This window comes from Phoca vitulina, unplaced genomic scaffold (genome assembly GCF_004348235.1).
Source record: "Phoca vitulina isolate PV1807 unplaced genomic scaffold, GSC_HSeal_1.0 scaffold10, whole genome shotgun sequence".
In the NCBI taxonomy this organism is placed as follows: domain Eukaryota; kingdom Metazoa; phylum Chordata; class Mammalia; order Carnivora; family Phocidae; genus Phoca; species Phoca vitulina.
The window spans coordinates 50034097-50056590 of NW_022589713.1; the positions used below are offsets into that span (position 1 = coordinate 50034097).

Below are 22494 nucleotides of genomic sequence, written 5' to 3' on the forward strand. Positions count from 1 at the left end.
ACCCAGCACACGCCCACAACCCCGAGTGAGGATCCGTCCGGTCGGGCGCGCACGCATACGCACACGCACACGCCGCCGGGGGCGGGGCGCTCGGGGGACGCCTGCGTGGGGCGGGGCCAGCCGCAGTTCCCACACCCGCGGCGGCCCCCGGAAGTGGTGTGTACCAGGATGCCGTGGAGCGGAAGCTGTCCCTGGCGGGAGTCAGTGGGGCTACCCGGCCTGAGACTCTGCCTCTTGTTGCTAGACGACGCGAACTAGCCTTCGTCACTTCCTCAGCCCGCCGCCTCCCCACTCCCCAGGCCGGAACCCAGGGGCCCGGAGCCGGGGTGGGCTCGTCTTCCGGGGTCCAGGACCGCAGCTAGCTCGGCAGCTGGAATCGAGGCCACGCCACCTGCGGGGAAGAACCTAAGCTGGGGTGGGAAGATGGCTGCAGACAAGCCTGCAGGTGAGGCTCCCACGCCCCGTGTGCTGAAGCGGTGGGACACGCAGGGGTGGGCCGACCCTGGCGCTGAGTCTGTGGGGACTAGGGGGTGGGGGCCCGAGGGCGATTTTAATTTGGGTGTGCATTTCTCTCCCCCGTCCTCTCCCTCGACCGTCCCATATGTGAGTCTTTGGGCCCCAGATCGATAGTTTGTTTTTGGTTTTGTTTTTGTTTTTGTTTTTATCTAAGTGCAGTATGAAGCCACTACTGACCGCCTTTGCCCCACTCTCCAGAATATCTGACTTAAATTTATTTAACCACTTCACAGGCTTTTCGGTTTTCCAGTGGGGAAGGCAGAACAAGCAAAGTTCACCCTGGAGCACACAGCTGCCTTAAGTCCCCTGGCTCAGGATAAGACTCACCTGGGCTGTTTTGCCCCACATAAGCCTGCCTCTGGTCAGCGACGTCCTATGTAATTAGTTTTGTGAAAACTATTTGTTTAAGTAGACATAACATTAGAGTGTCTCTATTCGTTCTGTGCTCTCAGATATCTTGGGTTTAGAACCTATTTTCCTGTAGTTCCTCAAGGTTAATTAATTTAATCTCGATTATTTTCTTTATGGATTACTGCTCCATTCCTAGAATCTTCTCCATTAGGGTATGTAAAATTCTTTCCTGCCTACCTCTGGGACGATCTGCCATATGTGTCTTTTAAGAAATTAATGTTCTCTGTGGCATCTCAATTATGTTGTGAGAGTTTAACTGACAGATCTTAGAAGTGGTCAACACTAAGACTTTTTGCAGTGAAATTTAAAAAAAAGAAAAGACAGTCTCTATATTCTGTAGATTTTGATCTCAGTAAGGGACAGATGGACTTGATTTGAAATGAAAGTGAGCCAATCCTAATATAGGTACAGATGAATAAAATTGTTGAAAGATCTCTTCAGTAAACTGAGAAGAAAAACAATAGAGAAAAGGTTTACAAAGTGAGGATAATAGAATATGCTGTAGAATTTTAGGTAGGCTGGTCACAGAAAGGCTCGGGTGAAGTGATATTTGAGCAAATACCCACATGAAATGAAAGAGAGCCATATGGAATGGTTAGGGTGGATAGGGAGAATGTTCCAGGCAGGAAATAAGCATGACTTGTCCAAGGCTGGACGAAGGGGACCAGCATCTTCCTTCTTAATTGATGGCCGTTATCTGTTCCCCAGGTTTACCATTCCTCCTTGCCCATATCTTTTGCACTTGCCTGGAATGACCTTTTTAGGCCTAAAGCCCATCTAGTTTTCAAGTCCTACCTCAGTCATAAAGCATTCTTCTACTTGTTCATTCACTCACAAAGATTGAGTACCAGGCACTGCCTTGGATATTGAAGAAATGGGTATGACACACTCCCTGCCTTTGAAGACCTACTGCTCAGTTTGTGAGAGACCTAATATAGTGGTACATCCATTTCGTAGCATGTATGTAATATAGCCATGTAACGTAGCTATGTAATACATGTAGTGGAGGAGTAAGGCCCAGGGCGATTTGGGACTGTGTCTTTGGTTGAAGTTTATAGGCCATGTTGTAGGAAATTCTTACCTAGATAATGTTAAATTTGTATTAAGTAGATGAGTGTTTAATGTGGTTCCTTTGAATCTCTCCTCCTCTCCATCCCCATTTCACCTGCTGTGATTCTAGCCTTTATCTCTTTTTTTTTTTTTTTTAAAGATTTTATTTATTTATTTGATAGAGACACAGCGAGAGAGGGAACACAATCGGGGGAGTGGGAGAGAGAGAAGCAGGCTTCCCGCTGAGCGGGGAGCCCGATGTGGGGCCCGATCCCAGGACCCTGGGACCATGACCCGAGCCGAAGGCAGACGCCTAACGACTGAGCCACCCAGGCGCCCCGCTAGCCTTTATCTCTTAATGGGGTCTGTTTCACATTAAGCAGCCTTCTGACTGTTGTTCGTTTCTCTTCCTATCTAGTCCATTCTTCTCACTGCTGTCTTTTTATTCTAAAACACGAATTGGAACATACTATTCCCACCCCTGTAAACTTTCTAAGATTGTACCATCTTGTGTGCATCAAATCCTCACCCTTTAATGTCATTTGTGAAACTTCACAGTCTGTTTCCAGCTGATGTTTCTATATCAACACACCTAGCTCTTCACACCAGAAATGACTCTCTTGAAAAGCATTGTGTTCTTTTGAGTTTCTGACTGGTAAGAAAGAAGGGAAAGTGGTATCTTCCTTTCTCTTCTCAATCTGGTAAACACTCTCTTCATTCAAAGTCTAGTTTATATGCTGCTTCATCTCTGAGCTCCTGAGCTCAGAGCCCTTGTCATGGAGGGTATTGTGTGCTTATTCTTAATTAGGTAAGAAAAGAGACCCATGAAAGCGTTTAAGAAAGTACGTGACCTGGGGCGCCTGGGTGGCTCAGTCGTTAAGCGTCTGCCTTCAGCTCAGGTCATGATCCCAGGGTCCTGGAATCCAGCCCCGCATCGGGCTCCCTGCTCAGCGGGAAGCCTGCTTCTCCCTCTCCCACTCCCCCTGCTTGTGTTCCTGCTCTCACTATCTCTCACTATCTCTCTCTGTCAAACAAATAAATAAAATCTTTAAAAAAAAAGAAAAGAAAAGAAAGTAAGTGACCTGATCATAGTGTGGGAGGGGGTAGATTTAAGTGAAACAAGACTGGAAGCCCAGAGAATAGCTAAAGCCAGCTAATGTTGTGATATTAATTTATTCCATAAATATTTACCCATGGCCTGCTTTGCCAGGCACTAACATAATCTCTGAAGTCCTGAAGCTTATAGTATGAAAGACAGATAAACATGTAAACAAAATAAGAAATAATTGTGACTTTTAAGTTGTGATAAATATTGTGACAAAAAGGAAAATGAGTAGGATATGAGAGGATAATGAGAGCAAGGACCCTGTTTTGAATAGATTGGAAGGGCTCTCTTAGAAGTAACATTGGAACCCTCAATATAAAGAGCCAGCCATGTGGGGGAAAAATGATCCAGGTAAGAGGAGCAACAAATGTACAGACCCCTTGGAAAATGTTTAAAGAGAGTGCGAAGACCCCTTGAATATAAGCACCTCGAAGAAAGGTACTTTTATCTGTGTTAGTCTTGCTCTTATCTCCAGTGCCTAGAACAATGGCTGGCATATAGGAGGCACTCGATACGTATTTATAGCATAGTGAGCAAAGGAGCATGAAAGAGATGAATTCAGTTGTGTCGGGCTGGCCTATGTCAGTTTGAGTTCATTCTAATGGGAAGCCATTGGGAGATTTCAGCAAGAGCATCATGTGACCTGATTTATGTTTTAACTGAGGTAGGTAAGAACTGATGAAGAGATAGAAGTAAGGGGTTTGAAACCAGACAGCCTGGGTTCATCCTAGCTCTACCACTTGGTATCCATGTGACCTTGGGCAAATTTTCTTTTGTAAAGTAGGCTCCACACCCAGCATGGAGCCCAACAGAGAGCTTGAACTCGGTGACCCTGAGATTAAGACCTGAGCTGAGATCAAGAGTCAGATGCTTGGGGTGTCTGGGTGGTTTAGTTGGTTAAGTGTCCAACTCTTAATTTCAGCTCAGGTCATGATCTCAGGGTTGTGAGATCGAACCCCATGTGGGGCTCTGTGCTCAGCAGGGAGTCTGCTTCAGATTCTCTCTCTGCCCCTCTCCCCTGCTTGCTTGCTCGTGCGCTCTCAAATAAATATATAAATGAGTCAGACGCTTAACCAACTGAGCCACCCATGCACCCCTTGGTTAAACGTTAAGACCCTTTTTAAGCCTCAGCTTTCCTCTGTAAAATGAGAATGATAACAGTATCTGTGTCTCAGCATTAATAAAGGGTTAAAATGACATCATCTCAGGGCCTGATTTTTTTTTAAATGTGGGCTAATATTACTTTGGGGTAAGCGGTAGGATGGCAAGAAGAGGCAGATATGAGAAATGTTTAGGGAGTAAAACTGGCAGAATTTGTGAACTAATTGGGTATAGTAAGTGAGCAGAAACCTTTTTCCTTAGGAAAGGTTCTTAGTTGGACCTCAGTTTCTTCATTTGTAAGATGGGTGTCCTAGCAATTTTCTAACTTTTTTTTTTAAGATTTTATTTTTCAGTAATCTCTATACCCAACATGGGGCTCAGACTTAATAACCCCAAGACCAAGAGTCACATGCTCTACCAACTGAGCCAGCCAGGTGCCCCCTAACTTCTAATAGCATTTTATTTTATTTTATTTCATTTATTTTATCTTATTTTTTAAGATTTCATCCATTTATTTGACACAGAGAGAAAGAGAGTGAGCACAAGTAGGAGGAGTTGCAGAGGGAGAGGGAGAAGCAGGCTCCCCACTGAGCAGGGAGCCCGACGTGGCACTTGATCCCAGGACCCTGGGATCATGACCTGAGCTAAAGGCAGACACTTAACTGACTAAGCCACCCAGGTGTCCCTTTATTTATTTATTTATTTATTTATTAAGATTTATTTATTTATTTGAGAGAGCGAGAATGAGAGAGAGAGAGAGAGAGTACATGAGAGGGGGGAGGGTCAGAGGGAGAAGCAGGCTCCTCGCTGAGCAGGGAGCCCGATGCGGGACTCGATCCTGGGACTCCGGGATCATGACCTGAGCCGAAGGCAGTTGCTTAACCAACTGAGCCACCCCGGCGCCCCCCTTTATTTTTTTTAAAGATTTTATTTATTCATTAGAGAGAAAGCAGGGGGAGCGAGGGCAGGAGGAGAGGGAGAAGGAATCTGAAGCAGACTCTGCCCGACTCGGGGCTCGATCCCACAACTGCAAGATCATGACCTGAGTTGAAACCAAGAGTCGGACATTCAACCAATTGAGCCAACCCAGGTGCCCCCCAGTAGCATTTTTATTTATCTCATAGGGTTGTAGCTTAAGTGTATCAACTGAGGTAAGGTGTACTATTTAGCTCACATCCTCTGAGAAGCAGAACTCAAAGTGCTTTTTATTTGGAAGGTGCAAAATCAAGATAGTAAAAGTGAGAGAGAAAAAAAAAAGTAAGGCAAAGGAAGGTGCAGTACATTAATACCTGGCTCCTGTTTCACCTTGAGCTAAGAGACAGAGCATGTCACTTGCATAAGGGATTTTTCTGAAAGGGTTTCGAGGAGAAACTACACTCCAGAATAGTTCATATGAAGAGAGAAAAAAGGGATAATTTATCTGTCCAGTTTCCTCCCATTTCCTGTTTCCAATTGATAAAGACTTACTCCCTGAGAAACAAATTGACCTGTGCTTCTGGATTGTGTGGCTTCTCAGTGACTGATCTGCCAGCGGTTCTCATGCTCTGATTTGTATTTCAGCCAGACTGTAGAGGGGGGTGGATGGGGGACCAACCAGGGACAAAGATTGAGGGGGGCATTGGGAGGTTCACAAGGTCCATGTCCCTATATGACATATAAAAGTGATGTGAAACTGGTTGCATTTTTGATTAAGGAAGTACCAACAGTGTTTTAGGATGATTTATTTGACCTTATTTTTTTATGGTTATCTGAAGGGAGAAAATGGCTGGAATTAGGACACAAAATCCTAGATTTGAATCTATCTGAGAATTTGAACTGTGAGGCTGGCTGTAGTAGGCTTAATAGGAAAAGGTTGACAATATTATGAATAAGGGAAAGATAGGACCTGATGGGTAATAGGAAATCAGGAAAAGAGTACTTACAGATGGCTTTGAAATTTTGAGCCAGGATGGCCACAGAAATGATAACAACAAACAAATGGGAAAAATTTAAGCCAAGGCTATTTTATTTTATTAAAGACACCCAAAACTGATGATTATTATTAAATGTATAAGGTAAAAAGTATTAAATTCTCTGTTGCCTCTACCTGGTCTCTGCCTCCAGGTAGCTTATACTGAGTTTGTGTGTTCTTCCAGACTTTTCCTATTCCTACCCTAGCTCATATTGACTTAAAAATATGTATGTGCAGGGTCGCTTGGGTGGCTCAGTTGGTTAAGCTTCGGACTCTTGGTTTTGGCTCAGGTCATGATCTCATGGGTTGTGGGATAGAGTCCTGCTCCATGCTCAGGGCAGAGTCTGCTTGAGATTCTTTGCCCCTTCCCTCTCCCTCCCCCTCTGCTCCTCTGCATGCATGCACGTGCACCCTCTCTCTCTCAAATAAATAAATTCACTCTTAAAAATAAATAAATAAATAAATAAAATATAATAAATATGCAGATGAGGAAATAAACTATGTAATACTGTCCTACCATTTGCTTTCTTCAGGGTCCAGTAAGGAATCTGTGCATATATGAAATTTTTTCAACTTTGTATTACAGAGGATTTCAAACATCCAAAAAATTGAAAAAATGAGTATCCATATGCCCACCACCTAGTTTAACGATTGTTACATTTTGCCATATTTACTTCCTCTATCTCTAGCTACAACTTTTAGTATTGAATCATTTCTAAATAAGTTATAGACACTTCATCTCTAAATATTTCACTATGCATTTTTTTTTTAAAGATTTCATTTATTTGACAGAGTGTGAGCACAAGCAGGGGGAACAGGAGAGAGAGAAGTAGGCTCCCCACTGAGCAAGGAGCCCAACGCAGGGCTCGATCCTAGGACCCTGAGATCATGACCTGAGCTGAAGGCAGATGCTTAACTAACTGAGCCACCCAGGCGCCCCTCACATGCATTTTTTTTTTTAGATAAAGCCATTCGGGGCGGCTGGGTGGCTCAGTCCTTAAGCATCTGTCTTTGGCTCAGGTCATGATCCCAGGGTCCTGAGATGGAGCCCCGCATCAGGCTCCCTGCTCCCTGCTCGGCGGGAAGCCTGCTTCTCCCTCTCCCACTCTTCCCTGCTTGTGTTCCTGCTCTCACTCTCTCTCTCTCTCTCTCTGTCAAATAAGTAAATAAAATCTTTAAAAAAAAAAAAAAAGGCCATTCTCCTATATAACCATTGTCATACTTTAGAAAATTAATATTTGAATATATTAAATTTCCCAGTTGTCATAAAAATGCTATTTAAAAGCTTAAAGAAGCTGTGCTTATCTGGCAAAGTATCAGTTAAAAGATAATAGTAAGGGCGCCTGGGCGGCTCAGTTGTTAAGCATCTGCCTTCGGCTCAGGTCATGATCTCAGGGTCCTGGGATCGAGCCCCGCATCGAGCCCCGCATCGGGCTCCCTGCTCGGCAGGAAGCCTGCTTCTCCCTCTCCCTCTCCCACTCCCCCTTCCCCTGCTTGTGTTCCCTCTCTCGCTGTCTCTCTCTGTCAAATAAATAAATAAAATCTTTTAAAAAAATAGAATAAAACATAATAGTAAGTTAAAAAGATGAAAAGTACAGCATTGGGAATAGAGTTAATAATACTGTAATAATGTATTAACTGCACCTACTGTGGCAAGCACTCAGTAATGTATAGACTAGTTCAATCAACATGTTGTACACCTGACACTAATATAACACTACGTTAATTAAACTTCAATTAAAAAAAAAGCTGTGGGGCGCCTGGGTGGCTCAGTCGTTGGGCGTCTGCCTTCGGCTCAGGTCATGATCCCGGGGTCCTGGGATCGAGCCCCACATCGGGCTCCCTGCTCCACGGGAGGCCGGCTTCTCCCTCTCCCATTCCCCCTGCTTGTGTTCCCTCTCTCGCTGTGTCTCTCTCTGTCAAATAAATAAGTAAAATCTTTAAAAAAAAAAAAAGCTGTGCTTTTCAAACTAAGATCCAGTCATGGTTTACACATTGTATATATATATATATTTTTTTTTTTTTTAAGTCTCTTCTGTGTATTAATTCCTAGTATTCCTTTATGTTTTGTTTTGTTGTATGACAGTGATTTTTGAATCAATTGTCTTGTAAAATATCCCACATTCTGGATTTGTCTGATTGTTTCTTCTTAGTATCCTTTAATTAGTTCCTTGTCTTCTGTATTTTCCATGAACTGAAAGTTGTTGCCTCTGCAGACTTGATTAAATTTAGGTTTACCATATTTTTGAGATACTTTTTAGATGATTCTGTATGCTTTATATAAAGTGCATAATGTCAATTTCAATTTGTCCACTGTTAGTGATGCTAAATTTCATCAATTTGTTAAGGTAGTGACAGGAACATCTTTTTCCAATTGCAATTAGAAGTAATCTATGGGGTAATAATTTGGAGTCATGTAAACATCCACCATTGATCAGTTATATCATTGGGGGTTGCACAGTGGCACTTTTCCTAGTTCTATTACTGTTTACATTTATTTGCTGATACTACATAAAGAATAGCTCTCCCATATCAACTGGGAATGAACTATAACTCTTCCCAGAAAGGCATGTTAAATGTTAAAAACTTGAAAATTCATCCTTTTCATTTACTAGTTTTCAGGATAAGGAGTTGATATAATAGTGACCTACATTTGATATTTCAAGTATCTTTAATGTTTAGGAATTGAGAGTAATGTATTGGTCTTATGATTCCAATTTTAAATATATAATTGAGTGTATAGTTGATTTGTACGTGTGAACTTAAGTTGAAACCTTAACTATATATTTTTGCATGGACATTAAAGAGTACCTGAGTCACTATTTTCATAAGTTAAATTTTTTTAGATTTATAAGTTATTAAAGTTCTCAGAAAATTTTCTTTTCAAGTCAACTGTACTTAAAATTGAATATATTAAAGTAGTAGAAATTTTATGTCTGAATGTGTCTAACTTTGTAAGGGAGATCAAACATTCATCACAGCCCTTTAAAATTAAAACCCCAAATAGAATGTCTAAGTTGTGGGGTGCCTGGCTGGCTCAGTTGGTAGAGCATGCAAATCTTGCTCTTGGGGTTGTAAGTACAAGCCCCACAATGGGCATAGAGACTAGTTAAAAATAAAACCTTAACAAAGAAAAAGTTGGGACAGATGGCTCAGTTGGTTAAGCATCTGCCTTCAGCTCAGGTCATAATCCCAGGGTCCTGCGATTGAGTCCCACATCGGGCTCCTTACTCAGCGGGGAGCCTGCTTTTCCCTCTCCCTCTGCTTATGCATGCTCTCTCTCTCTCTCTCACAAATAAATAAAATCTTTAAAAAAGTCTAAGTTGAATGTAAAAGCTTAAGGGAAATCTAGGCTTTCTGAATTTATAACATTAATAAATTAAGTATTAATATTTGAAAACTAGAGTAAATCTCTTTTCTGTGCATAAAAACTACTCTCCAATATGAAAATTAAAATACTCCTCAGCAGGGGTGCCTGGCTGGCAGTCAGTGGAGTGTGATCTTGATCTTGAGGTTTTTCGAGCCCCACAATGGGTGTAGCGATTCCTTAAAATCTTAAAAAAAATACTCAGCATGGTAGAGGTCTGGTTTGCCTGTCTTTTCCAAAGCATGTTATTATTGATTTTTTTATTTAAAGATTTTATTTATTTATTTGACAGAAACACAACGAAAGAGGGAAAACAAGCAGGGGGAGTGGGAGAGGGAGAAGCAGGCTTCCCGCTGAGCAGGGAGCCCGATGTGGGGCTCGATCCCAGGACCCTGGGATCATGACCTGAGCCAAAGGCAGACGCTTAATGACTGAGCCACCCAGGCTCCCTAGAGTCTTTTTTTTTTTTTTTAAGATTTTATTTATTTGACAGAGACACAGCGAGAGAGGGAACACAAGCAGGGGGAGTGGGAGAGGAGGAGCAGGTTTCCTGTGGAGCAGGGAGCCCGATGTGGGGCTCGATCCCAGGACCCCGGGATCATGACCTGAGCCGAAGGCAGACGCTTAACAACTGAGCCACCCAGGCACCCCTATTATTGATTCTTGATATTCTCTTCCTTTATTTCTGTAGTGCTGGACAGGGTGCTCAAGTCTGAGGCATTGCTGGCCACATATTATTTCTCTGAGCTATGTAGTAATCAGCTGTTATATGTGTAGGGTTTTGGTAAGTCAGAGACACTTGTCTAAGTGATAGAAAACCACATGTGAGGTGTGTGAACTTCAGTTATATGGTAACTTTGGCAAACCTGAATGATTTTTCTTTGAAATGGCATCCTTTTTTAAAACTTGCCTTCACAAAGGCATTAACACTACTTTGTGACCATACTAGTAGGTTTTCTTAGTTTTTAACATTCCTTATTCATTTGGAAAAAAATGTCTTTTCTTGAACATCATTGAAGTTATATTTTGAAAAGTGTAGCTTGTGTGGAATACCCTCCTCCAATCAGATTTCAATTGTTAACATTCTGTATTAGAATGTGTCTGTGCTTTCAGTTAACTGACTTCTTTCAGTTTTGAAATAGCAGTGTATTTCTTTTCTACTTAGTTCAAACCTAAAAGCAATTGTTTGGTTCAAAATGAAGCCTGTTGGCTTAAAGGGTGTCAAGGTTTTTGCTCCTAAGAGCTCTGTGCGCCTGGAAGGTCAGCCATGTTCGTTAGGCCAGAGTAGAAGGAAAGTCAAGCTTATGGATGAACGGCCATACACTCTCACAATTGGCAATGGAGACTACTTTTGGACAAATAAAGACACACTATGGAATTATGTGCAGACTCTTTCTGGTAAGAACTCAGCAGTTACAAATACTGTTTTAAAAACTGATTATGAAAATAACACCCATTCCTTATAGAAAACAGGAAGATAACAGGGAAAATAAAAATAATAATCCCATTGGAGTATTTTTGTTTTAAAGTTTTATCTTGAAGTAAAAATGCAGATAAAATAATGGTTGGTTAACTTGGAAAAGGCTACTCTTTGGGCTCAGTTCTCCAAAATATCTGTAGAAATGAGAATTTCAGAGTCTCTTGTAAGCCTTAGAGTCTAGCTTATTTATTTATCTTAAAGTTCTCTTCTCTCTTTACCTGGAGGATTGTAGGAGGCTTTTACAGTTCCTGGAGGATAATGGTGGAAAGTGGAAGCTTAAACTCTTCAGTGCGTTGGTGAATTGTTGGGTTATTTCCCCCTGCTTCATAGTATATATAAATCACTCTTTGGCAGTTGGGCCCAGAGGTCCCGTAAAAGAATATAACCTAGAGAGGGTATATTTTAGAAGAAGCTATGGAGATAACTTGATGGCACGTTAAGAAATTTTGGCATTTGGTTTAAATTTTGTGTACTTCCTTATGAGGGAAGATAAATGTTGTAAACACTTAGGGTTTCCTAAAATTTTTTAAAGTGTTTGTGTTCATTGTTAAAATTTTATGACAGATGTACATGCAGTTGAGGGTTCTGCTTCACTCTAAACTCATTCTTCGATATCTGGAGTCCTGAAATCCTGTGTCCTATTTTTACACATTTACAAGTAATTAGTTCTGGGGCACCTGGCTGGTTCAATCAATAGAGCATGTGACTCTTGATCTCAGGGTTCTGAGTTCAAGTTGGGTGTAGAGATTACTTTAAAAATAAAATCTGGGGTGCCTGCGTGGCTCAGTCCATTAAATGTCCAACTTCTGATTTCGGTTCAGGTCATGATCTTAGGGTCATGGGATTGAGCTCCACATAGGGCTCCAGGCTCAGTGCAGAGTCTGCTTGCCCCTCTCCCTCTGCTCCTCCCCCTGCTCACATGCGTGCTCTTTCTCTCTCAAATAACATCTTTTTTTTTTTTAAATCCAAAATAAAGATTTTATTTATTTTTTTTTTAAAGGAGATTTTATTTATTTGACAGAGAGAGACACAGTGAGAGAGGGAACACAAGCAGGGGCAGTGGGAGAGGGAGAAGCAGGCTTCCCTCTGAGCAGGGAGCCCTATGCGGGGCTCGATCCCAGGACCCTGGGATCATGACCTGAGCTGAAGGCAGACGACTAACAACTGAGCCACGAGGCGCCCCCAAAATAATCAATAGTCACATCTCTACCAACTGAGCCAGCAGGCGCCCCCAAAATAAAATCTTAAAAAATGATAATAGTAAATAAATAAAAGTAATTGGTCCTTACTGTTATTATACACCTAAAGTTTTGCAAAACAGATGTATTGTGTAAACAGGTTAACAATGACTCATTGTCACTGGCTTTCTAAAGAAAAAGCTATCCTTTTTTTTTTTTTAAGATTTTATGTTTTCAGTAATCTCTACACCTGGAGCGCCTGGGTGGCGCAGTTGGTTAAGCATCTGCCTTTGGCTCAGGTCATGATCTCAGGGTGCTGGGATTGAACCCCACATCAGGCTCCCTCTGCCCCTCCACCCACTTGTGCTTGCTTGCTCTCTCCCTCTCTAATAAATAGTTAAAATCTTAAGGGAAAAAAAAGTAATCTCTACGCCCAACAAGGGGCTTGAACCCACAACCCTGAGATCAAGAGTCGATCCACCAATGGAGCTAGCCAGGTGCCCCTAATAGTGTCCTTTTAAACTTTCTCTAATAAACTATTCGTTTTCCTCCTCCCTTTAGGACTCAATCCTTATCTGTATGCTGAAGTGGAAATGAAATACTAATTTATCTGCTAACTCTTTTTTTCATTTATCTTATATATTTTGAAAGTTTTATATATTTAAGTATATATATATTTAAGTATCCCAGTGTGGGAGTCAAACTCATGACCCCGAGATCAAGAGTCACATGGTCTTCTGACTGAGCCAGCCCGGCGCCCCTTATCTGCTAACTTTAATTATCAGAAGTAATACTAAAAAACCCAAATACCAGAATACCTTTTTTTTGTAGAGCAGATCTAAGTTTTTGATAAGTTCACTTAAGCACAAGTTATATTTTGTTCTTGGTGTTAAGTGGTGATTCTCAAGAGTATGCAATCTTACTGGGTATTTACCCCAAAGATACAAAAGTATGGATCCGAAAGGGTACGTGCACCCTGATGTTTATAGCAGCAATGTCCACAATAGCCAAACTGTGGAAAGAGCCAAGATGTCCATCGACAGATGAATGGATAAAGAAGATATGGTATATATATACAATGGAATATTATGCAGCCATCAAAAGGAATGAGATCTTGCCATTTGCAATGACGTGGATGGAACTGGAGGGTATTATGCTGAGCGAAATAAGTCAAACAGAGAAAGACATGTATCATATGACCTCACTGATATGAGGAATTCTTAATCTCAGGAAACAAACTGAGGGTTGCTGGAGTGGGGGGTGGGGTGGGAGGGACGGGGTGACTGGGTGATAGACACTGGGGAGGGTATGTGCTCTGGTGAGTGCTGTGAATTGTGTAAGACTGTTGAATCACAGATCTGTACCTCTGAAACAAATAATGCAATATATGTTAAGAAAAAAAAAAGAAGATAGCAGGAGGGGAAGAATGAAGCGGGGCAAATCGGAAGGGGAGACGAACCACGAGAGAGGATGGACTCTGAGAAACAAACTGAGGGTTCTAGAGGGGAGGGGGGTGGGAGGATGGGTTAGCCTGGTGATGGGTATTAAAGAGGGCACGTTCTGCATGGAGCACTGGGTGTTATGCACAAACAATGAATCATGGAACACTACATCAAAAACTAATTATGTAATGTATGGGGATTAACATAACAATAAAAAAGAATAAGTAGAGATAAAAAAAAAAAAAGAGTATGCAATCTACCAGTGCTGGCTCCATTGGTGAGAAACTGCAAGAATCTTTAATGGTTTTGTCAAAAGGAAAGGGGAAGGGAGGTAATATCTATTTAGCATCTCCAAGCAGAGAGTTAGATGGCCAAGGGGAGACCGTACTGGAGATGTGACCGATTCCAAGGCTTATACTGCTTTCATTGCACTGTGTTTCCCTCTTGAGAGAGGGAAATTGGGAGTCTTTACTGACTGCCAACATGTGCCTGGCCAGGGCTCTTGGAGTCAGCTCTGTGGAGGACTGGTTCTTTGAAATGCTCTTGGAATATACAGGCTTCTAGATAGTTATCAAAAATGTCCACATCGTGCTTGCTTCAGCAGCACATGCACTAAAATTGGAATGATAGAAGATTAGCATGGCCCCTGTGTGAGGATGACAGGCAACTTCGTGAAGTGTTCCATATTTTTAGATATATTTGGAATGTTAACCAAAAAAAAAAAAAGCCCACATCATGAATGTAAATAGAGTTTAATGACTCCTCACACACCCAGAAGCCCCCTGTATGCATCTTGCAGTCACTAGACTCCTGAAGGATTGATTTGAAAATTAAATGAGTTAAGCTATTTGAGGTGCTTACGTGCCTAACACATAGTGAGTGCTCAATAAAGGCTAGATGCTATTGTTGTTACAGTTAGGCAGAAATTGCGGGTAGTATAGGATGGAGAAGCAAATAGTTTCCCAAGATAGAACCTGGCATAGTAGGGGCTGGAAAGAATGATGGTTGTTTCAGAGCTGCAAGCAGTTTACATTTGGAGCCCTATATCCTCAGGACTTCCATGCCTGCCTTCTGATTTAGGTCCAACCTCACCTCCCATCCCCACTCCCTCTCTTTCACAGCCCCCTGTTATTGTCATAGCATTATTCACATCCGGAGTCATGTATTTGTATCTTATCTCCCCAGGGAGTCTCTTAGTTTCACAAGTGCTGGAACCTTGTCTGTGTGGTTCACATGTACATCCCTAGCACTTAGAACAATGCTTGACCCATAGTGGTCTCTCAGCTATTTATTAATTGAATGCATGGCTTGAATTTATCACATATAAGCCAAACTATCACAGTTAAAAAAATAACTCCCAGGCAAGTGTTCCGTGTTTCACCATGGCCAAAGTTAAAGAGTGAACAATGTCTTCTGAGAAACTTGGGGTGATGGTAATGGTAGTGGTTGTAGGAGTTATTGAGTAGTAAATTTGGGGGACAAGATGATCTGCTATTTCCCCCCATGTGGAGATTTGTCTTCCATTGATACCTTAGTTATAAGTGTTGCTTTGTGAACAAACATAGCTGTTTCTTTATAGAAGCTTATTTGGGGGGACTGAATTTCTGAGTTGGAGGGTACCCTAAAAGCCATCTAATACAGATGCTCATTTTAGTAAATAGGGAAGCTGACATTTGCCCCAGTTCCATTTCTGTATCATCTGTTTAATTTCAAAAGTGGCACTAGAGTTTTGGTCATCGTATTTTATTTCCAGGTATTGTCTCCACCTCATTGTGCTACCTGGTCCTGTCTGTATGTTGAAAATAATAAAGTCTGTACTACCATGCCACATATGGGGACTTTCTCTGCCAGATACATTTCAATCACTTCACATATATTCTTAACAAAGCCTCCCAATAACTCTGAAAAATGTTTTCTTATCCCCATTTTGCACCTGGGTTCAAGCTTTGGAGGTGTTTGGATTCAAGGCTGAAGCAACAATTCTATCTGAAAAAAAAAAAAAAATCTATATAAATAAGAAATTCAAATATCACAAGATTTTGATAGTTTAAAGAATTCTTCTTTATTCTGAGTCATAAACAGTGGCATCACCCTCACATGTTCTATGTTTGCAGCCCATTGCATCATACTTGTACAATGGTCATATTTCTTTTTATTGGTATTCCATTAATGATGCATGGAGCTTTTGTTGGTGAGTAAAACTAAAAAACCAGAATGTTCTTTGGGAGATATTGAAACATAAAAGACACCTTTTTAAAACAAAAGGTAGATTTTTGAACCAATTTAAAGTATTAACATTAAAAATGATTAATATTTGGGGTACCTGGGTGGCTCAGTCGATTAAGCATCTGCCTTCGGCTCAGGTCATGATCCCAGGGTCCTGGGATTGAGCCCTGCATTGGGCTCCCTGCTCGGCGGGGAGTCTGCTTCTCCCTCTCCCTCTGCCGCGATCTCTCACTGTCAGTTAATAAATTAAAAGATCTTTTAAAATGATTAATATTCAAAAAAATAAAAATGACTAATATTTATGTCACCGACATAATACTCTTGCCATAAATGTTAGACTGTATGCATGAGGAAACAATTAGATAAACCCAGAATATGGAACATTCTACAAGGCAACTAGTTTTGGCTCTTTTTTTTTTTAATTTATTTGAGAGAGAGAGAGCATAAGCAGGGTGAGGAGCAGAGGAAGAAGCAGACTCCCCGCTGAGCAGGGAGCCTGATGCGGGGCTTGATCCCAGCACTCCAGCTGGGATCATGACCTGAGCCAAAGGCAGACGCTTAACCGACTGAGTCACCCAGGTGCCCCAAGTCAATAATTATTTTAAAGAGTCTAAGCTAGGGGCACCTGGGAGGCTCAATCAATCGGTTGAGCGTCTGCCTTCGGCTCAGGTCATGATCCCAGGGTGCTGGGATCAGCCCCGCATTGTGCTCCCTGCTCAGCGGGGAGCCTGCTTCTTCCTCTGCTTCTCTCTCTGCCTGCTGCTCCCCCTGCTTGTACTTTCTCTGTCTCAAATAAATAAATAAATAAAATCTTTAAGGAAAAAACAGCGGCTTGATAAGCAAAAAATGGTAAGGCAGTGTTCTGGACTAAAATAAACAAAAGCTATTTAACTGAGGAAATGTATGAGCCTTGATTGGTCCCTGGATTGGGAAGGAAAAATAAAGTTATAAGACATGTCTTAGAACCGGGGCGCCTGGGTGGCTCAGTTGGTTAAGCGACTGCCTTCGGCTCAGGTCATGATCCTGGAGTCCCGGGATCGAGTCCCACATCGGGCTCCCTGCTCAGCGGGGAGTCTGCTTCTCCCTCTGACCCTCCCCCCTCTCATGCTCGCTCTACCTCATTCTCTCAAATAAATAAATAAAATCTTTAAAAAAAAAAAAAAAAAGACATGTCTTAGAACCGGGGTGCCTGGGTGGCTCAGTTGTTGAGCGTCTGCCTTCGGCTCAGGTCATGATCCCAGGGTCCTGGGATCGCGCCCTGCATCGGGCTCCTTGCTCAGCAGAGAGCCTGCTTCTCCCTCTCCCACTCCCCCCTGCTTGCGTTCCCTCTCTCACTGTGTCTTTCTCTGTCAAAATAAATAAATAAAATCTTAAAAAAAAAAAAGACATGTCTTAGAACCATCAGGGAAATTTGAATGAAATTAGTGGACTATTTGTTAGATGATACTATTGAATTATTATTACTTTTCTTAGTGTGATTATTTTATTTTGGTTATGTAGGAGAATGTCCTTAAATCATAGGAGAGACATGCTGAAGTAGGGGAGTTAAATGTCATATTACTTTCAAATGATTCAATGAAAGAAATATGTAAATAATGAGAAAGCAAATGTGGCAAAATGTTAAAAATTATGCATCTCCATTTATATAACTAATGTTCTTGAAATGACAGTTGTTGAAACGGAGAACAACCTATCAGTGGTTGCCAGGGGTAGGGAGGCAGAGAGGATGTGAGTGTGGCTATGAAGTATAATAGGAAGGATACTAGGGGCGCCTGAGTGGCTCAGTCAGTTAAGCGTCTGCCTTAGGCTCAGGTCATGATCCCGGGGTCCTGGGATCGAGCTCCACGTCGGGCTCCCTGCTCAGTAGGAAGCCTGCTTCTCCCTCTCCCACTCCCCCTCCCCCTGCTTGTGCTCTCTCCCTCCCTCTCTCTCTCTGTCAAATAAATAAAATATTAAAAAAAAAAGTAGGAAGGATACTTCTGTTGATGAAAATTTGTGTTTCTTGGCCATAACATTGTTAGCATCCTGGTTGTGATACCATAGTATGGTTTGGCAAGATGTTACTATTGGGGGAAACTGGGTAAAGGATACAAAGAATCTCTCAATTTTTTTGTTAGGCGTTATTTATTTTAGAGAGAAAAAGAATGCACGTTCATGTGCAGGGGGAGGCGCAGAGGGAAAGAAGCAGACTTCCCACTAAGCACGGGGCCAGACTGGCGTGGAGCTCAATCTCACAACCCCTGAGATCATGACCTGAGCCAAAATCAAGAGTGGGATGCTCAACTGACTGAGCCACCCAGGTGCCCCTCAATATTATTTCTTACAGCTGCATATGAATTTACAAGTATCTTAGAATAAAAAGCTTAATGTAAAAAACAGTGAATCTAGGTGAAGACAATATGGGTGTTCATTGTATTTTTTTTTTAATTTTTTTTAAGATTTATTTATTTGAGAGAGAGAAAGAACATGAGCAGGAGGGGCAGAGGGAGAGAGAGAGAATTTTAAGCAGACTCTGTGTGGAGTGCGGTGCCTGATGTGGGGCTCAATCTCAAGACCCTGAGATCACATTCTGAGCCAAAACCAAGAGTTGGATGCTCAACCCACTGCACCACCAGGTGCCCCTGGGCGTTCATTTTCATCGTATATTCTTTCAGCTTTTCTGTAGGTATGAAAATTGTCAAAATTGAAAGTTGGGGGAGGGAGTTGGAGGAAAAAAGATCCAAAAAAATCAAAAGAAAGCTTGCTTGCTTGCTTGCTTGCTTGCTTGCTTGCTTGCTTTCAAAAGGATTTTATTTATTTGTCAGAGAGAGAGAGAGCACAAGCAGGGGGAGCGGCAGGCAGAGCAGGGCAGAGGAAGAAGCAGACTTCCTGCTGAGCAAGGAGCCTGATGAGGGACTCAATCCCAGCATCCTGGGATCATGACCTGAGCCGAAGGCAGCCGCTTAACTGACAGCCATCTAGGCATCCCAAAAGAAAGTTTTCTAAGTGGGAAATACTGGTAAATTGTAGAGGACAGTTTCTAAAGACTGATCTTAATCGATTAAGTACAACTTGTATTTTGAGTTCAGTACTTCAGGGAAAAGCAAGAAATGTCATGATTAATTTGAGATTAAATGAAGCTAAAATAATCCATAGCATTATAGCTGGTTATGCCTTCTCAAGGTGCCTTCCTTCCCTCCCTGCATTCCTGTTCCCAAAGTCTTTATAATGATGATGATGGCAGCATTGAATAAATGTGAAAAGGGCTGAAAGATTTATTTTTTTTTAAAGATTTTATTTATTTATTTGACAGAGCCACAGTGAGAGAAGGAACACAAGCAGGGGGAGTGGGAGAGGGAGAAGCAGGCTCCCCACTGAGCAGGGAGCCCGATGCGGGGCTCGATCCCAGGACCCTGGGATCATGACCTGAGCTGAAGGCAGCCGCTTAACAACTGAGCCACTCAGGCACCCCAGGGCTGAAAGATTTAAAAGATTTAACATTTTTTTACGGTCCCTTGAAACACTAGATGCTACATTTTTATGAGCTCTGTAGATGTGATTACCTTTTATTCTTATTAACTTTTATAACTTTATTGTCTCCTTTCCTTTAAATAAATAATTAAAAGCTCAGGTATGTTTCTTAGTGTTGAATGGAAACTATGTTTTGTGGCTACTGCTATGTAATTTTACAGAGGAAACTTAAAAGTTTGTGAAAACTGGATAAGCATGATGTTGTCTCCAGAGTGTGATATTATGGTTTAGGTTCTTGTCACTTATCTGACATCAAGGCCCCAAATTCCAAGGATAAGAAAGATTTCTGCCAGCCCCTCTCCCAAAAAATCATCTACCACAGTATATAAATGAGGCTTAGTCCAGAAAGATCTCTTGTGAACAAGAAGAGATGGGATCATTTGACTGCATTGTGCTCACAAATGTTGGGATCAATGATGCTGCTTCTTTCATGAAAGAAAAAGTATTATTTTGGGATGCCTGGGTGGCTCAGTCGGTTGAGTGTCTGCCTTTGACTCAGGGTTCCGGGATTAAGTCCGCTCACGGGGCTCCTTGCCCAGCGGGAAGCCTGCTTCTCCCTCTGTCTGCTGCTCCCTCTGCTTGTGCGCGTGCACTCGCTCGCTCGCTCGCTCGCTCTCTGGCAAATACAATTTTTTTTTTTAAAGATTTTATTTATTTGACAGAGAGACAGCAAGAGAGGGAACACAAGCAGGGGGAGTGGGAGAGGGAGAAGCAGGTTTTCCGCGGAGCAGAGAGCCCGATGCAAGCTCGATCCCAGGACCCTGGGATCATGACCTGAGCCGAAGGCAGGCACTTAACGACTGAGCCACCCAGGTGCCCCTGCAAATACAATTTTTTAAAAAGATGTATTTATTTATTTTGAGAGAAGGGAGAGACTCTCCTGCAGACTCCCCTCTGAACTCAGAGCCAGATGAGGGGCTCGATCCCACCACCCAGAGTTCATGACCTGAGCCAAAACCCAAGAGTCAGACACTCAACCAACTGAGCCACTCAGGCACCCCAGAAAAAGTATTTTTTTTTTTTTGAAGCATTTGTCAGAACAGTTAAAAGTGTTGAACTCGAGTAGTTTTAGACTTTATTTAGCAGAGATTTTTATGTTTACTTTGGAATTTGGTTTTTAAATAAAAAATATCAGGGCACCTGGGTGGCTCAGGTGTTAAGCGTCTGCCTTTGGCTCAGGTCATGATCCCAGGGTCCTGGGATCGAGCCCCACATTGGGCTCCCTGCTCAACGGGAAGCCTGCTTCTCCCTCTCCCACTTCCCCTGCTTGTGTTCCCTCTCTCGCTGTATCTCTCTCTGTCAAATAAATAAAATCTTTAAAAAAAAAAATCTAATTTTGAAATACTGAATTGTGGGGCAGGAATCATTAATCTTAAAAGGTATATGGATACTTAATCATGTTAAGGAAGCTTTTTAAATGTGTTAATCTTGGCTTTTGGATTTCTAAGCCTATGGAAGTATTCTTGGCCTGGAAATGTTTTGTTTTGTTTTGTTTAAAGATTTTATTTATTTATTTGACAGAGAGAGACACATGAGAGAGGGAACACAAGCAGGGGGAGTGGGAGTGGGAGAAGCAGGCTTCCCGTTGAGCAGGGAGCCTGATCCGGGACTCGATCCCGGGACTCTGGGATCATGACCTGAGCTGAAGGCAGTCGCCCAACCGAGCCACCCAGGCGCCCTCAAAGTAGTTTTCTAATTGTTAAATGTTACTATATTCCAACTGGGTTATAAACATTTTGAAGATATTATATATATATTTATAATCTTTGGTCTCCAGAGTCTGGCATAATTTCTTGAATATGTAGGACTTTGATATATTGCTGGGGGGCAGATCTCATCTTTTTAAGTGAACACAACATTCTCAGCCCAGGATGGACAGAGCTGTAATCTTTACATAAGTGATGGTGGGTTTTCATTGTGCTTGACCATGGCTAAGGGAAACATTTAAGTTTTTGGTGGAGTGGCTTCTAACTCACTTATAACCCTAATATGCCATTGTTGTTGAGAAAGCCCTAACTGTGGCACCTTCATTAGGAAGAAGACAGAAGAAAACTAGGGTATGTTTACTGTACGACTTTATTTCTAAACAACTGTAAAACTTTTGTGCTTGCAGATCAGGGAGCAGAGAAACATGAAGGGACAAGTCAGTCCTCTGGGATTACTGATCAAGAGAAGGAGTTGTCCACCAGCGCTTTCCAAGCTTTCACAGTAAGCAATGGTTTTTTCTTTTGGCTCCCATTTTTAGAATCTGTCGAATGTGAATCTTTCCACAATGAATTTTTAAATTTATAATTTTTGTTCTGTAATAATTCAAGAATTAAGTTTAGAGAGTAGGTTTAGTTTTAATATTTAAAAAATTAGAGTTTAAATATGGTAAAAGGAATGGGAGTAATTTGAGCCATTACCAAGTTTTTGTGTTTTCATAAACATGTTTTAACTCTTACAGTGTTGTTTTTAAGTCTTTAAAACTTAGGGTCGCCTGGGTGGCTCAGTCGTTAAGCATCTGCCTTCGGCTCAGGTCATGATCCCAGGGTCCTGGGATCAAGCCCCACATCGGGCTCTCTGCTCGGTGGGAAGCCTGCTTCTCCCTCTCCCACTCCCCCTGCTTGTGTTCCCTCTCTCGCTGTCTCTCTCTCTCAAATAAATAAATAAAATCTTAAAAAAAAAGTCTTTAAAACTTAGATTTGTAAATATGTGGGTCACTCTTTTCAATTCACTGCTTTATTCAATTCTTTTTCTTGAATATGCTTTAAAATGGAACTCCAAAGGTTTCTTGTCAAAACTTTAACTTCTTTGACATTAAACAATATGAAAAAAAACCTTATTTGATTATCAAGTTACATGTATGCAGAAGAATTTGATACTGGGCGCCTGGGTGGCTCAGTCATTAAGCATCTGCCTTTGGCTCGGATCATGATCCCAGGGTCCTGGGATCGAGCCCCACATTGGGCTCCCTGCTCAGCGGGAAGCCTGCTTCTCCCTCTCCCGCTCCCCCTGCTTGTGTTCCCTCTCTCATGTGTCTCTGTCAAATAAATAAATAAATAAATAATCTTTAAAAAAAAAAAAGAATTTGATACTTGGGTATTCCAAGTGTATTTACTGGAAATTAAAAATTAGAATAATTAATCATATTACCTTTCTTGGCCAGTCTCAGCTA

The 22494-nt window shown here is 41.9% G+C and overlaps 1 protein-coding gene and 1 non-coding gene across 8 annotated transcripts in view; both read left to right on the forward strand.

Annotated features, from left to right (window-relative positions):
- The first annotated feature begins 128 nt into the window (after nucleotides 1-128).
- The window catches only part of CNOT10 (CCR4-NOT transcription complex subunit 10), a 78286-nt gene continuing 55920 nt past the window's right edge, over nucleotides 129-22494 (forward strand). For 5 of the 7 annotated variants that reach the window (XM_032409058.1, XM_032409059.1, XM_032409062.1 and 2 more), the window contains exons 1-2: nucleotides 152-445; nucleotides 21451-21545. In XM_032409058.1, the coding sequence (XP_032264949.1) occupies nucleotides 424-445; nucleotides 21451-21545 (117 nt within the window). In that variant the 5' untranslated portion in view covers nucleotides 152-423. Of the gene's footprint in view, nucleotides 446-10515; nucleotides 10900-21450; nucleotides 21546-22494 lie in introns of those variants that run through there. The other 2 variants (XM_032409057.1, XM_032409063.1) reach the window with 2 other exon arrangements.
- Nucleotides 14190-14292, forward strand: LOC116635353. The gene has a single exon (XR_004300142.1). It is a non-coding gene; the product is annotated as a U6 spliceosomal RNA (small nuclear RNA).